Source organism: Lasioglossum baleicum, chromosome 2 (assembly GCF_051020765.1).
Source record: "Lasioglossum baleicum chromosome 2, iyLasBale1, whole genome shotgun sequence".
Taxonomy (NCBI): Eukaryota; Metazoa; Arthropoda; class Insecta; order Hymenoptera; family Halictidae; genus Lasioglossum; species Lasioglossum baleicum.
The window spans coordinates 15,238,020-15,255,474 of NC_134930.1; the positions used below are offsets into that span (position 1 = coordinate 15,238,020).

Below are 17,455 nucleotides of genomic sequence, written 5' to 3' on the forward strand. Positions count from 1 at the left end.
CCACCGGGAGCACGCTGCCCTCGCTCACAACTACCTGTTGTGACGTCCAACGCGCACTCGACGACGCACTCGGACAATCGAAAAGATTCAGCGCGCGATCCGTGCGCTGCCGTTTCGCTATTTACACCGTCGAGGCAGAAATACGTCCTCCTTCTTTCTCTTATGCTCTTTAACGTTCCATCAACAACATCAAGTATTTTTGGCACCTATATCTTTCGTTCCATATACGTACGTAACTAGACTCTGTATGCAGAGTTGTTCAAGAGTTTGAAAGAAACAGAAGTGAAATGAAAGTGCATTTCCTCTTTGAATTATTTTAATTAGTCGAGAATAACCTAACAATATCATTTAATTCTTCTAATATCTTTACTATAATCTACATATGACCGTTGATTTAATTAATTTCAGATGGTCAGCCTAATGGTTGGTTTTGGTTCCTGATGGAACTAGTAAAATGAATCCTTAGTTTTGATAAATACATTTTGGCCTCTCTTTGCAAAACAACTCGATATAGAATTATCGATAATTATCGATAATTCACCACGTGTTATTTGCAAGGGCCCATGCAAGAAAGTCTTCCGTTGTCGAAGCGTGTGCCCGATCCATGAGCCAGTCCCGATATTAAACCGCGAAAGGCTTGTCGCACACTCCCACTACCACCTAGTTTCCCCTCTCGCTTTGGCAACAACACTGACGACCGAGAACGGGTAAACAGTGAGCGAGAAAGAGCGAACGAGCGGGAAAGAGAGAGAGAGAGAGAGAGTGAGAAGAAGAGTAAAGGAGAGAGATTCTTATCCAGAAGTTTTAGTTGGACTTTAGCGACCAAAGAGGGCATTCGAAACACATTTCAGGCCTTACGTTACCTACGGCAATATTGACTCTCGCGAAGTCGGAGACTGTGGTTCCCCATCGATCGCGGTATTGATAAATCAGAATGTCATATTTCGGATACCCTTTTCTATGTAGGTTTGTTCTTCGAATTATTTATCGTAAGCCAAACTGTTCGTAAAACTGTTTTTGTTGTTTCTCTTGTGCAGGGAGTCTCGGCCTAGGCAGATATTTCACGGATAGGCTTCCGTATTTTGTTCCAGTCCATTTTGAAAAGGTTTGTTTGAAATATACGGTACGGATTTGTTAGGATACGATGTAAGTAGAGGGCAAATGTGTTTTGTACTTGCTCGTTTTAATAATTAGCGTCTTGAACGAGTTTATTGTTTCGTATAGTCAGTAGTTTTCAATATAGGAGCATGAATATGTATAGATTAGTAGTATGTAGTATTAATCGGTATTACATGCGAAATGACACATCCAATATGTCCGTTCTGTGAACTTTGTTCAAACAATCGTTGGGACAAACAGATCGAATAGATTGATTACAACGTAACCGAATGTGGATCATAGAATATAATTGAGCAATTATACGCTATTCAATTTCTTTTTTTGCGAATTCGTGTTCAATGTACTGTGCGGAGCACGAAAGAATTGAAGTGGGAAGTGAACGGGGCAAGAGGAACGGAAAGAACATCTGAGTGGCCAGACTTCTTGCCCCTTGCACAGTACAGTCAGTGACAATATACTATTGCCCCCTAAGTCAAACAATAAATTCTTATATTTTTATGACGAGTACATTCGACATAAACATTGGAAGGGTTAATAAGTATACAGTAAACAGAACGTTAAAAATTTTCTGTATTAACTGGAAGAAATAAGAATCACATAAAAATATCATAGTTTCAAATTCTTTTTTATTTTAACTGTTTCAAATGTCCTCCAAATATATTCGTGTCATATCAATAATTCAAACTTGGCACACCAAATTCATTCCAGTATAAATTTTAACTAATCATTTCCACCATAGACACATCAAATCTGCAGTCTAGGAACAATAACAACAAGTACCGCTTCTCTCCGGTGATTCAAACATGGCGCCACCGGGAGTGAGTCTCGGCGCTCGCCGCCAGACGTCGGGTCGGCTCGGCCGGCCACGGTGTCCGCGTAGTTTTCCAGGCCCTGAACTTAGTCGCGCGCGGTGAACGTTCCGTCGTACCGTCGAATCTTCGCGCGCGTCTCGTCGAGAGTGACAGTTCGAAAAACCGTTTCGCCTAAAGACGAGTAGGAGAGACCGGGTCTCGGCGAGCGATCACAGCGAATCCTCCGGTTGTCAACGGAGGCGGTGGCGCGCGCGCACGCACGCCGCGTGTATCGGTTATTGGGTGGTGCGTGTTTCGTGTATAATAGCGGGACCGCGAAACAACACGGCGGCAATCTCGCGCGAGGCGCGTTCGCGTGGAGGCCGAGAGAACTGGTCGGTGACTGGTCGCGTCCGTGCGACACGGACTTCACGGTGTACATACCGTACGGTCACGTGGCGTCGTTGGGAATAAAAGCGGCAGTGAAGACAGGAGCCGTGTGTAATCTATCGGCGATACTCCGGGGCCCGATGTCAACAACCGCGCGTCCCTGTGCGAGCGAGATAACTCCGCGTGTCTTTCTCCAAACGCGACATTGCTGATCCCCGGTGAGAGAGAAGAGTGACGAAATGGACAGTGTTTACAATCGGTAAGGAGCTCGACTTCGGGGAAGTACAGGATATTCACGTGGATACGGGAACAAGTGCGCGACGCGTGTGTCTGTGTATAGGTATGTGACCGGCTGAACTGATCGACGACGCCGAGGTAGTTACGAAGAGAGTGGATCCGTTGGTTGGTGCGCAACAGTGAAGAGAATCGAGAGAGAAGAGAGAGAAAGAGTGAGAGGTGGAGCGGGATATTCCAAATGCGTCTTGACCGGAAGTTGAGGATCGTCGCATTGGCAGGGTGGCAGAGGATGCTCGGCTCGAGGGCAGCGGCGGGAGACGAGGTCGCAGCAGTAGCAGCAGCAGCGCTTGTCAGGCGCTTCGGTAGCAGGGGTTCTCACTGAGCTGGCTTACCCTGCGGTGGATTTAGGGGGCTGTATGGAGGCCGGGGGGCTCCTGCCCCGCCAGCCCCCGCAAGGCCCCCCCGGCACAGCGCCTGGCCCGATCTCGGTCTGCGTGGGCCAGGCACCACCGAATAACGCCAACAACACCAACAACGTGGTGGTGAGCAACGTGATCGGCCAATCGGCCGGTATTCACGATCTGAACCTAACCGGTCAACAGCTGCAGCTGCAGCAACAAATGGGTCAAGCACCTGGCATGGGTGAGGTGCTCACCCCCAAGAGACAGGCGGTCGTCGATCGTCTACGACGTAGGATCGAGAATTATCGTAGAAGACAGACCGATTGTATACCACGATTCGATCAGAGTTTCACCGGACTGTGCGAGCAGAACATACAGGACACACTGGTGTTGAAACAACGATTCCTCGAGAGCAAGGCGAAACGACAGGCCAAGAAGACGGATAAGAAACAGAACGACCCCGTCGGACTATCCAGCATTCACGTGGTGAGTCATTTCATTCTAACGCTCTCCGACTAGGTCAGACTCTTTCGTCGGATTTCGTTTAGTTTGCTCGCTAGCTCGGTCGTTCTGTTCAGGCTGTTCGTTCGTTCGCGCCGTTCCTGGCGTAGGTGCTGCCGCGCGACGGTCGTCAACCTTCTCGCTAAACTTTCCTTGTCCTCTCTCTACTTTCCTTTGCGTAGTACATATTAGGTCGGCGGCGTTTTGCGCGTTCATTCCTGCCGCACTATTCGCCCCGAAAAGCCGGCGGAAAGTACATTTGAAAATTTTCCACTAGACGTGACATTGTTTTTATCTGAGACACAGAACTTTCCTCAATAGCTCGGTATGCGGGACTGTAGTTCCCCTATCAATTGCTCTGGATATGTGGAGAACCAACAATGTAAAGGATTACACATAAAATATATCAAAGTATACCACAAAGTCTAAATAAAATCGATCTTGTCATCTTTATAATGCAGGCAGGTTTAGTGTCGAACGATAATCTGAATCGTTAAACTGATTGCGACTGTTAGCCGCGCAAAAGCTTCATTCCATGATTCACCTAATGTCACGAGACAACAAACAAAGCTACGAGTACGCATGATATCGTCACAAGCAAAATTCGGTGGTCGTTATCAGCACGTGATGTCGCGTTCCAACGCATTGCAAATGGAGCTGCGATAGGTGTAAAGAGCCGTGGTATTTCATTACACCCGCACTTCGATTCGAAACCTGTGTAGTAGAGTCTTGACCCGGCAACTTGCCGAGTGCCGCTTACTCGGTGTACACTACGGCTTAGATGTTCTCAATCGCGTGATCCCCGGCCGTTTCGTTTCAGTTTCTGAATCGCGTTCTCACTGGTCGACCTTCGAAAAACTTCAGAATACCCCCAGGATCTTTATCAATAACGCGCTCGGAACGATTCAATATTTTAACGAAACATTCATTTCGAAATTAGACAGATTTAAGAGGGTGTATACTCGGGAAGCTTAATAGAATAAATTCAACATTTTATAGCGTATATATAGAAATATACTAGAGGTCCCTTTTTCACGTGCAATAATTCTGATTTTAATTCGTGTAATATTAAATACAGCCTTGAAAAATGATTAATTTTTTAAAATGTGAACCAAACGACTTGAATTTCTTTTGGATGTTAGAAGGATTAATTTACTAGCTAATGTACAAATGATCTTTTTTATGAAAAAAAGGTATTTCACCACGGTACGGCGTCAAACAGTTGAGCGTGAATTTATCGTCTCTCTTGCGTCTCGCAAGAAAAACAAAAACGCATCAGTTCTAAATTAATACGCAGGACATTGTATTTGCATGAAAGTTTGTTGGTTCTACGTCTACGTAATATTTTTGTTTTCTCTGTATAAGGTCGTTGCGTATTTTTTAAATATTCTCGACACAATATAAACAGGCTACGCTCGAGTCCATATTACGTACATAAATCTAGCTCTAGCTTATAATAGAAGAATGGATTTTTCTGTTCTCTAACTTGAACTGCCATATTCTTATTCGAGGCTGTTCAGGCGAAGAGAACTATGTATGCACGACAACAGAAACCACCTATTTCTGTTATAATAGAGTACTCGCAATCAGGAAGCATTCGTTGAGATTATTCAGCCAATATTATTTATAAGCAAGTAAAATAGAATACAATTATTAAAAAAATATTAAACATAAAATAGCACAAGAGAATATATTGTTTCTCTTCAGATCCTTCAAAGAACTTTTCTTTGAATATACATAGAGTCAACAGTGTGTTTCCAGGTAGATTTGTTTAAAGTTTGTCTGCCAACAAAATAGAATATTACCTGTATAAATATTATTGCAGAGAGTAACATATTTGCATGAGTAGGTGGAATGTCACGCGTGTAATAGTACAATAGATAAAGCTGAAATATTTTTCATATCAGCAGCTTCTTTGAGATTTCTGTCTGAGATTGTGGCCGTATCATTGATTTTCTCTACCTATCTTATCACGATTTTTAATTTCGCAGTTCCTTTTTGCAAGAAACGGGGAACATATTCCAGCAGAGTACGTGCACATTTCCCGTATTTCTTCGCAGCAATACTTTTTATTATCTACATGCATAACAACCAAAGAAAAATGCACAGTACTGAAGGGAATATTAATCAATTCTGCCTGTACTTATTAAAAAATTGAGTACTCCATTTTCCATTTTGAAAATTCGCAATCTAACAACTGAAAACCAGAAGTGAGAACAAATCTGTTATGAGAGGATAAATTTTCGAATTTTCTTCTGTAAAAATGGTTCGAAATTCCCAATTTGTAAATCCACAATTTAGTGATTTTTACTTAAAAAAAAAAATCTGTTTTGAAACTTCACTGGCAGTGCTCCAACGCTTGGGATTGTAAATTTTTACAAAAATTCACTTAAGTAAAAGTTGCTTTAGAGTTTGATAGGCTCCTAAAGAACAAATTCTCTAAATAATATACCCGCATTTTATGTTCTGCAAACACTTGCAAATCGGTGAGTATTGTGTAAAAATGTGTTCGAGCAGCCTCGAGACGAGGGACAGCCATCTGTGCCAGCAATAGCTCCGAAAAGGACCGGTTTCAAGAATCGTGCGATTCATTCTTTTGAATCTAGATCACGTCTCTTGCATTCGAATTAAAACTTCCCCGGTGTGCTCGAGATTCGTTCTCCCCGAACGGATTAAAAAAAAAAAAAAACAGAAGAAAATGGAGCTCATAGACCGAATTGGAAAGTAGAACAAGATTAAATTTGTGGGTCCCCGGAAAAAATAATTGCCACATTATTTCGTGTAATACACGCGAACGATCTTCTCTAAATGTATTCGCCCTAATTCGGCAGCTACAAATATACAAACGAATCAGATACCCACAAAGGTGGAAAGTGTTTCGTATAAAGTATAAATCGTTCTCCTCGTTCATTTCCTGTAATTTATAATTCGCGCTCACGCGACACTTTCTTAACCTCTGATCTTTTGTTCCTCTTGATCGATCTGCGAGGAGAGGAACATGGTCGCCGAGCTTTAAGATTTGTACGTAAGACGAGGAACAAAAGAACGTCGTGAATATTAATTTTGATATGAGCATGGGAACAGTGTTTACGAATAAATAATGCTTCCCGGGACTGCAGAAATGTGCATCGGTGTCGTCAGCGAATGCACTGCTTTGAGAGCTGTTCATTTGTTTGGAGTGTGAACTAAAATTAATTTCTAGACAAATTTAATGCTTTCTTAAAGATTTCCCTTATTTCTCAGTCGTTGGGAGATACACTACTACATACATCAAAATGGCTGCTACGTTCTTCTTGGTCAGTCTTATGTGGCTGATATTTTCATCTTATACTGTTCAAACATCATACAATAAGATGTACCTATTGATTTTTCAAAGAACCATAATCTTCCGTACAAAAATAATGGTCGAACTTCCCTTATTTTTCAACCGTTCGAAAGTATCCGCGCAACCCCTCGAAGGGAATTGGTGCTTTTCAGCGAATGATATGGAAAAAATGGCGAGAATTTTTCGCCATTGTTGTCGCTCCATAAGAACGTCAGTATCGTCTCGGGTGGAGGATGAAACAGGTGGATGCGCAAAACGATCCGGAGCGGTGGTGGCACATCGTAGAGAGTCGTGGGGCTCTGCCTACGTCGGGCTTACCTGTAGGCGTTCGTTCGATTCGAGACGTTCCATATTAACCTTGGATTTACGTCAATGCAGGGGCGTGCCACCGCCGGTGTATACGTGTAACGTCATTGTCACGAACTTCTACGCGATGCGTTTATGTCGACCTTCGTGAAACGCTCGCTGACAACCTTTGCCGCAACAAAACGGGGTTGTATATTGTATATTCCCTCCTTTCATTTTTAGTCCCTGCTCCTGATACACCTACGCGAATTTTTTTTTTTATCCGTTCCACTGGAACCTTCGGGGTAGCTACGTATTCCGCACTTGCGTTGTTAGAACGCGAATCAGTTTCACTCCCTTAGCTCGATTTTTAAGGCGCCCACCCACACCCTGTCGCTAAAGTTTATAAATATTTCATCGATCGCGCTCCGTGCGCCCCAGCGGTTCCGCTCAATCTTTCAAACGAGTATCAATTAATTGTTTCTTCTCGGTTTTTTCTGTGCTCCATATGTTCTTAAAGGTCGGATATAATTAATGATAACTAACACACGTCGCGGATTTTCCGTATTTATCATTTCTCAACATTTTAGTCTATTGTTTGTTTCCTCCGATCTTTTGATGTGCTAAAGTATTGAGGATGTCTAAGAGCATTTATACTACTTTCATCTGATTACAATTAGTAGGAATAGATTCAGATCATGTTTTAACGCCGAAACAATTGCACTATAGATTCCTCATTTGCCGCGGAATCAATCCATACACTAGATTCTACGATTGATATTTAAATTACAAGGGCCCGACAGATCAGTTTTCATCAATTGAGAGGTTGTTGGAACAATCAGTGTCATATCATTGTTCGTGATGTACGGTAATATCTGTAAAATGGTCGATTTAAATTTCGATTACAAGGTTCACAATACCGTAACGCGGCATTGTCTCCATTAATCGGTAAACTCACCACGTTTGCGTCCATTATGCAAGCTGTGTGCATTTGCATTTGTTTCGCTGGAAGTTCACACTTCGAACAGAAGGAAAGAAATTGCAAACGTGAATGAAGTGACGACAAACGTCGCGCGCTTTCTCTCTCTTTCCCTCGAGTTGCACACTATTGCGAACTCAGGGATGTACATTTGTCAAGTGTTACTGCTGTTTTTCGTAATGGCAAGGAATATTTCTTGCACGCGCGTGATAATACCAGGTTGGACGCCTTTGATGTCGGCCGCTAACGAAAATCTCGGGAAAGTAAACGCGGTTTCTTTGGACACGAGATGACTGGCTTCAAGTATCACTTTAGTATCACTTCTACTCATCCTCAGGTGGATAAAGTGCCTATCTCCATTTGAAGCATCTGTCGCATTTTATTATCGAAAGCTGTCGATCATGTTCGCAAAGTTGGGAGCAAAGAGCGGAAAATATCGATGCGAATTCTCAGCACGTTCCTCCGAACTTGCCGAAACAGTTTCGGTCACCTGTGACCTGTAAAATTAATGCAGAGACTCCTCGTAGCAAGGATCTGCGCGATACATCGCGCCAGCGTGGCTCTCTCGACTCTCGATATAGCAGCGTGCCTGCAAAAATAATGCATTGATGCGCTATTTGCAGAGCCGATAAGCGATAAGTGTATCTGCGATGCACGCGTCAGCCTGACGTCACACTCTGTCGATTATCCTTTCTTTATCCGCGTGGAAAATTAATTCCTTGCGGTGTTCGTGTTTCAATCAGCACTTCTCTTTCCCTGGAAAGTTCGGCTCGCTATCATGCCAGACACCAAGTATAATGATGTCTCAACTTACGCGAAAAATTCTAAAATTTTGCTCAATAATATATTTCATAGTCCATATGCATATTCTTGTCGACGAGACAATGTTAGTTTTATGATAAAACTTTGTTGTTCTTAATGATTTTTTGACGAGTCTTTGACTGACATGTGCGTGGCTCTTTTATGATTCATATGACTCCAAACACGATACAATTTGGACCGTATTTGCTTGTTTAGTCCACGATTTAGTGGAATCTCGATTATCCGAACGATCGCCAAAAGCTGCTGAGCGAAATTGCGTGGCTTGATAAATTAAAACCTGTATGTAATTGGGTCAGAAACTTTTTAATTCATAACCGCAAAAATCTGTTGAAAATCAAAAACTGAATTGATAGAAGGACGTTCATTAAAAAACAATTTGTCGAACAACTTAATTCTTTCTTCGACACTTCAGGATTAACCACAGAACAAAGGGCTGTTTCTTGTCCCCTGGGTTACGTCTTCTTCGTTTCTTTTTCTCGAGGTCTTCTTCGTAGTTTCTTTTCCTCTCGATCTGAGAAAGCAAATGGAATATTTCATTACGAGCCAAGACGCAAATAACGGCGCGAAGCAACAAGTCCAACTTCTTCCGGCTTCGATAAAGAAACGTGGACATTATTGGTAATTATTTCTGATTCGCAACGGCGCGGTGTAAAATGCGTCGCGAGTGCATGTTTGCAGTCGCGCGTCGATAATTCGCCTTGGCATTGATTACGACGGTGTCTCGAGCCCTATCGGGTCGCGATATTCAGCTGAAATTAATCATCCTTTTATCGCGACGGATTATCGTTGCGCAGACCGTGTCCCATTCCTGCGAACTTCTGTCTCATTAATATCCATCTTCTACTATCACTGAACGCTCGTCGCGTTATCGGTCGATCGAAATATCCCTGGATCTATTAATAAAGTTCCTAACACCGTCTTTCCTTTTTCGGGGAGACGGAAATGTTTTCGGACAATCTTTCTTCCAGTCGCAGTGTCGCTCATTTTGAAAGCGTTCGGGTCATTGTTCGGTGACAAACGTCAATGCTCATTTCTGTAGTACATATATCTTGTTTCACATTTTTACTATCTATTTTCTGCTTTGCTTGATGTTTTACTTACGACCGAATTAAAGAATGAAAGAAAATTGCTTGCGAAAATTTGATTGGAAAAGATCGATTCTTGGAGAATGTTGTTGCTTGCACTCGTGTCTGTACTCCTTTATGTGGAATGAACCATTAGTGCATGAAATATTAGACGGTGGAAACTCTAGAACAGGCCTGGCCAACCCAAATGGTTTCGCGGGCCACTTTGATGACGCGTAACGTTACAGCGGGTCGCACTTTAGATAAACATGATTTTAAAAAATATAATACAAATACCAAATGAATAAAACTTTATTGTTATACTATGGTTCAATATAATTAACTCTCGAGTCTTAATTAATGAGATATTTGTTTCTCCTTTCTTTCACTTAATTTTTGTAAATCAATATTTATGTTCGACGATGCACATCTTTTGTTAGCTGGTTTTCTAAATTGGCATCAGTTAATGAAGCCCGTGATGAACTCTTCGTGAATTTCATCTTCGAAAAACTGTTTCACAAACATGTGGATCCAAAAGCAGTTACAACTCGTTGTGCAAAATATCTTAAGTTGGAATATCTCTCGGGTGTAAGTACATATTGTAAAAATTGATTTCTGATGTGGACGCAAAAATTTGTTTCATTTCTTTGTTGCACTGTAACTCAATTATATCAAAGATGTTAAGGATGTTCTGGAGCTATATAAAAACGCAACAAAATTTTTGAAAATGTGACAAGATACAATTCTTACTAAATTAATGCAATTACCAAAGTTTGGGTTCGATTCACTGCACCGTTCAAGAATTATAGCAACTTAAAGTTTGCACATTTTAACACGTCTTCTTATGGAGAATTTATAAAATTCCACTTCAAACCCTATTTAAACCTTGAAAAAACGCAACTAGAAACTCCGGTTTCTTTTTATATGTAGTAAAAATTATGTAATTAATTATGTTCAAAATTTATTAGGATTCACTAAACAGTTACAGAGCAAAAAAATTATAAACTGTTACAAAACGTCAAATTTATTTTGTTGTCTTTCACTAGCATGGAAACGCGACAAGCGTAGACTACTGAATATAGCTACAGAGGGTACAGTATTCGCAAAAGTTTAATGCAAAATAGACTCATGAATGGCTTTCATTGTCATGTATTGATGGATTTCGAATTTCTTGTACTTTTGTCTCCCATTGTACTTCCAGAACATCCTTAAATATAGAACTGGAGTTCGTAGTCGCACTTGCGCATTATAACAATGACACATCATTTATTTAATATTTTTTGAATACATATAACGAGGAACAAAAGTTTCAATAGAAATATAAAATTGGCCAGGCCTGCTCTAGAAGAATAAATTCCAGAACACTGTTTTCTTCTAAACATACAATCCAAACTGTATCGTGTTCGGTATCATTTCAATCGGAAAAATGTCAGCCATTTGTTGATAAAAGTTTCCTAGACAAAAATTCATTAGAAACAAATAATTTGACTAGAAAGAAAATGCAGAAACTTTGCAGCCTACCTAAATGATAATCTTGATTAAGAATCCGTCATCAGGCCTGGCTAAAAAGCTCTGAAACAAAATGGAGAAACAGGTGGTCGGTGATAGGTAAATCCGCAGAGGACTCGTATGCGCAAGAAGAAGAATCTGGTTCACCGTAGTCGACTTCCCAACGGAAATCGCGATTCCCACAGCTTTCCCCGTGTTGTGGTCTACGTGTACGGGGCTGGCTCATTGTTCGTAGTGAGCAGCCGCGTCGCCATGATTATGAATGAGCGAAACGAATACTACTTCGTTACACATAATCTGAGGATGTGTACACGCGATCGGTCCCTCGTGTGCAAGCCCGACTGCGCACGGAATGTCGTGCCTGTGTGTACCTGTGTCGTGTTATTTGCGGCCAACACGCATACACACGTGCGAGAGTGCGTGTGCGAGATGCGTTTCGCGCAGTTTTCCCGCCCCGTTCCTCTATTTTCTTCCCATCGAGGAAGTTCGAGCAATTCGTAATCCGTTTCAACGTGGATGGATCCTTTTCCGGGGAAACAATTCCGCCAAGGAACCATTAGCTGCGTGTGAAAGTTTGATCAAACGTTTCCATGCATCTCCATGTTCTTCGCGCGTCTTTGCTGCGAACTTTTCGAACACCCGGTGTGAACCGCTCGAATAGAACTTCTAACCAGTACAATCGGCGCAGCAAGTTTGCATTCGCTTCAGTATTAATCTGCGGATTTTATGCAAAATAAAAATTGTTTACAGTAGGACCAAGAAGAGAGAGTTATATAAAAATTGATTTTCTTCTGTTAATAATTTTAATAGGTTTAGAAATATTTAATTCATCTTTCTCTTACTCATTTTTACCAGTTCTTTCGCCACCGTTTCAAATATTTTGAAAACGCCGCACGCGCGAACGTGTTCGCAATATATAAATAATTATTTGTCGCGAGCTAGACTCTCGTAATTTGTTCGCACTTATTTCTATTCGAACTCCTGTCTCGAGGAGCCAGGGTGACACGATAACGGAGCATCTTCTGTCTCGAGGAATAAGTTTGGCTGGGTTGTCAGTGGTTCTCAACCGTCGAACGTTGTTTGAACGGCTAGGGAAAGAGGACGAGGAAGAACTGGGAGAAAGAGAGATGTCTAAAGTCCTCGGAGCCGGTAACGCGAGAAGGATTCGAGGTTATTTGTTCGCGTTCATTCTTATCCGACGCAACCTCGGGAGTGACTCACTTGCTGAATGCTGAACGCCGAGACTGACGGGATCAGTCGCAGTGGTACTCGATCCACGCATGATCTATACCGGGTGATCCTAAGCGATCCTACCGTTAGGTTCATGCAGGTGGAATATCCGATTTTTAACACGTTAAACAAACGCAACTTATTTTTTCTAGATGAACTTATCGAGCAAAGTAATTCTGCGTACATAGTCTTTAAATTTTATTTACCATTAAAAACTGCATGTGGTAAGGGGAAACAAGTCGAGTCTGGGCATGATTTTGATGAAATTTATGTGAGGGGTAGTTTTTGTTTGCAGTCCGGAAAGTTGTTCATTTCATAATCAATCGGAAAACTGATGAAAAATTCGATAGATTGTTGTCACGATAATTTGTCTTGGGGTTATGTGTTGGGGGTAGCTAAGGTTCATTCAGAATTGGTTGGGTGCCTTCTGAAGCGACGGAGAGCGACGTGTACGAAGCAGGAGCCGAGCACAAGATATCCTTGAAACTATCTCGAGTGCGAAAGGTCAGGCCCCGACGGGCTTTGCGGCTACTGCTCGTCCTGGGACCGGAACGACATGCTGAAAAAGATGATCGAAAACGGGTCTGATATCCATGATTTCATTTCGCCTTGGTCCACCATGCTCTACAACTTCCCAATTATTCTACGTCGAATTTATTAGGTGTACGAATTAACTCGAATTCTAAGTCACAGTAGCCGAATACAAATCTCTTATTTTCTTTAAAAATTTTACACAAAGCTGTTCAACAATACATATATCGACAATAATTTCGGGTCTAATTATTCTACATCGAATAGATTGGGTGTACGAATTAATTCATAGTCCTTCTCCTCCGCGAACTTTAAAATTATTCTACATGGAATATATGTATGGGGTGCAAGTATGTAGGATATATACAGTGCATAAAACATTTACTAATATCTGTATTGTCTGAAACGACGCAGACGACCGATACGACGCTCTAAATTGTCCGTGGGCGTTTGACTAATAGATTGTAATAAGAGTTGTCGGGCGATTGTAATGACAACAGTGTAACGAATGTTGAGTTCTCGATTGGTTCTGGGGTAAGGGGACACTGTCAGGAATTGCTCCTTATTACGCTATCGTTGACAGTTTTACGTCTTCTGATCGAACGGAATCGGTTGGTTTATGCGAGCGGTGCAAGTCCTCGCTTTTGTTTCATGCTTCATCTATTCATTGTTTTCATGAATGCATCAAATCTGCAGTCTGGTGCTGAATATATTCAGTTTATACATTATATAAATTTTTCTCTTATTTAAATTTGAATACATTATAATGTAAATTTGTTAAATAAGTAATATTGGTACAAATTCGTGTGATAGTCAATATCGAATTGTTGAACAGTTCCCGGTAGCTAGAATGTTAAAATTGGCTCTTTACTTTTACACCCTTGTAGCACTGTTCACAATCATCCAAAATTAAACTTTTATCAAAATCGATGTATCCAAAGGATAAAAACTTACATCCAAAGAGGAACACAGTGTACACACAGTCTAGGAGTGGAAGTTGGAAGGATGTAGAAACAGATGTTGAATGGTGCAGGACCGATTCCGGTCGATCGAAAGCGAAACATTGGCATTGATCGGTTTCAATACTTCGGTATCGATTCGGTTTCCCCTGAGAATCAGTTTGGAACGAGTCTGGGACTGGTCTGCTTCCCCGGCGTCTCTCCCTTCTAGAGGCAACAATGAAGAAGAGAAACAGTAGAAGCGGATCGGTGTTGAAGAGAGGAGAAAGAGGCCAGTCCGGGTTCTGTTCCACCTACGAGCTCGTCTGCTCGTGACCGAAGCACCTCCGCCAAATAGGTTTGCTCACCTTGGACGACAAGTTGACAGGACACCGAGAAAAAAGGTAGTGTAGAAGGATACACACACCGGACCCCAGGAGGGAGTAGAGAGGTTCTGACGCGTCTTTCTATGTGCATGATTTGCATCACGTGTCACGCATCGGGCACGACGATTGGCCGGATTCACGCAGCGGTTCTCATCGCATCTGTTCGGTGCTTATCTCGCTTCGTAAGGTGAAAATGACATCAGGGGACAGTCGGACGATTCCGTACAGACGGATGGACGTAACGATTGTCCCTGGAGAAAGTTCATTTGGAGAAATTGCAGATGTGTCGCCGTTTTCCAAACAGTTCCTCGATGCCTCCGAATCATAAATAATGAATATGTATTCTAACAAATATAACGAATATGTATTCTAACAAAAGAATAGCCAAAAGTTTCAATCTCGTGTCACATTTAAATTTTCTGAGTCGTTCAGAAACAGAATTTTGAAACAAGATCGATTCTATGTCGTAGTAGTAGTATGTAGTAGTAGTATTATTTATTTATTTCTAAATGATTTATTTAGTTTATAGTTTTTTTCTTTATGTTACCCATCCCTCCATCCATCCATCCATATCCCATGCCATACTCTCCATGCCTTATTGTCTATAAACGATGTTAATCTATCCTAATGTCTTACATCTAATATTGGCTCTCCCTCTCTCCTTTTGGTTACTTCTTTCTGTGTATAACTGCGCTGTTGCGAATCTCGATAAAATGTTCAATCCCGTTCTTTCCATTAATGAAAATGTTCTGTTTGTTACAGGTGAGTGAGAAATACGGATTCTTTTTGTTCGCGTGGACCGCCGTGATCCGGTAAGCTTCAGCCGGCCTATTCGCGAACTGCGAATGACCGAATTAGTTCCTCTCCACTTTTTCAACTTCAATCGACAGCTGTAGCACCATGCCTGATCTTATCCTTCTTGGCAGAGCACGGAGCTGACTATAGGGAACGTAAAATTCGTGTTAAACGATCGCCGTAACCGATCAAATTAATGCTTTAGATGAGCACATGGTCAGTCCGTTCTCCTAATCGACTGCGAAAGAGATTAGCGGGACTGAAGAGGGGCAGAGATACCGGAGACGAGATAAGAATCCTTTGAGCGGTACATTCGAAATCGACTATTTCTTGAAAGGAAAAGGTATCTGTTAGATTGCTCCACAAGCTACGCTGTTTCTTCTTCGACTTCGGTGAAATTTTTGTTCATCTAGCAATCACTTCGACGAACGTGAATATTTTCTAGTGTCCTGTTTCTGAAAATTTTTGTTCATTTCGCAGCCTTTAAGAATCCTCTGAACAATCCAAAATGTGTACTCGATATTTTCTGTTTAAAAAGAGTGTCATCAACAAAATTTGTAGGAGATCGACCCAATTTCCCGCTTAGAAATGAATTTCCATTTGCATGTAAATCGAGCACAATGCATAAGGAAAGGAGTCGCTAAGAGTAGCCTTGTCGAAGAGCAATCACATCGTTTTATCATTAACGTTCGATCAGGTTCTAATTGTAAGACAATATCCGAAAGTTCCGTCGCCGAATGATTCAGTTCCATCGACGAGATCACGGGATCCAGAGATCTCGCCCATTCCACCATTCATCTGAATATGAAATGAGCAACAATGTCGGCGGAACGAGGATCGAAAGATCCCGGTATCACACGCCGGCAAAACGGCGACAATATTCGCGGCCGCCGAAGGTGTTATCTTCGTGAAATGCAGATTGCCTTGTGTTCAATTCGCAGAATCTCAAGGCTGGCATCGCTCTGGCGACGCCGATGCCTGCCGTGAGTTGTTTCTGCCGATACGTTCGCATTAACCCCTTGCTTTGCAATTTTTCCATGGAAATTATACGCTGCTCGAACGATCGCAGCTGCGTGATCGAGAGGGACACGCTTGCGAAACCGTCGCACGCCGATTTTTCAGCCGAGTTTTACGCAATTTCTGTAAAAATTCGAATTTCTACAACTTTGCCCTCGGTCCTGTTTGATTACCACTTGTTTATTTCACTTGGTTAACAATTTATATTCGTTTGCCTGTGAGCAACACATTCGCGCCATTTTTCACACAGTTGTAAGACTTGGCAAAGTTACGTTATTTTATGATTCAATGAAATTACTATTTAATATTCCTACTATCTATCAAATGATTGTATAAGTTCGTGACCGATTTGAAAATAAAATTCGATGGTTAAATTTTAAAGAATTATTTATAATTAATCAATTACATAGTAACCATTTTCTTCTACAATTAGAAAAGAATGGTAACTATATAATTCTTTTTTTTTAACTCCGCCGTGAAGTACAGTTTGCGATGTTTATGAAAATCGGGTACGAACTGATGCAATCATCTAATATTAACTATTACTATTACTATTTCAGTAGGTATTACCCCTAATTATGTTAATTGGTATTATTATAATAATACTAATTGTATTAATCTCTACCATAGAAAGTAGGATAAATGAAAAATTTAGTAAAAATTTTGATCAGAACGTGTATTATGTACAATAATTCCAAGTTTATTGAGAAACGGAGCTAAATAAACTTCGGCAGAATAAAATGTCAGTTGAATGATGGGTGGTAGAGAGGCCAGGCAGAAGTAATTTTGAGAGACACATAATGTTTCGAAAAAGCGGCGTAAATCGAGGCGGGGTGACCATAAGCTCGTATTTACGACCCGAAGGTGAGAGAATAACGCGTCCAATTATGGTCGCGCGGGGAATCGTCCGTTCGAGGAGGGACTCTTTTGTCATTTTCCACGGGTAATGGGACTGATTTTTCGAACTTTGACGACGATCGTAAACGGTATCGAGGTGTACGGCAGCAAAGTAGCGAGAACGTGCCACACTGGCATATACAGGGTGGTCACCAAAAAATTTAATAAGAAAGTTTAAGGGATGATCCGTGAGAAGAACACAAAAATTGAAAAACAAAAATACATTCTGTTCTTCATG

General features: G+C 41.5%; 1 protein-coding gene across 5 annotated transcripts in view; it reads left to right on the top strand.

The window, feature by feature from the left end:
- Positions 1-810: 810 nt before the first annotated feature.
- Mam (neurogenic protein mastermind) overlaps positions 811-17,455 on the top strand; it is a 310,231-nt gene continuing 293,586 nt past the window's right edge. For 4 of the 5 annotated variants that reach the window (XM_076444015.1, XM_076444035.1, XM_076444044.1 and 1 more), the window contains exons 1-3: positions 811-962; positions 1,038-1,105; positions 1,859-3,424. In XM_076444015.1, the coding sequence (XP_076300130.1) occupies positions 2,954-3,424 (471 nt within the window). In that variant the 5' untranslated portion in view covers positions 811-962; positions 1,038-1,105; positions 1,859-2,953. Of the gene's footprint in view, positions 963-1,037; positions 3,425-17,455 lie in introns of all 5 variants that reach the window. The other variant, XM_076444026.1, reaches the window with a different exon arrangement.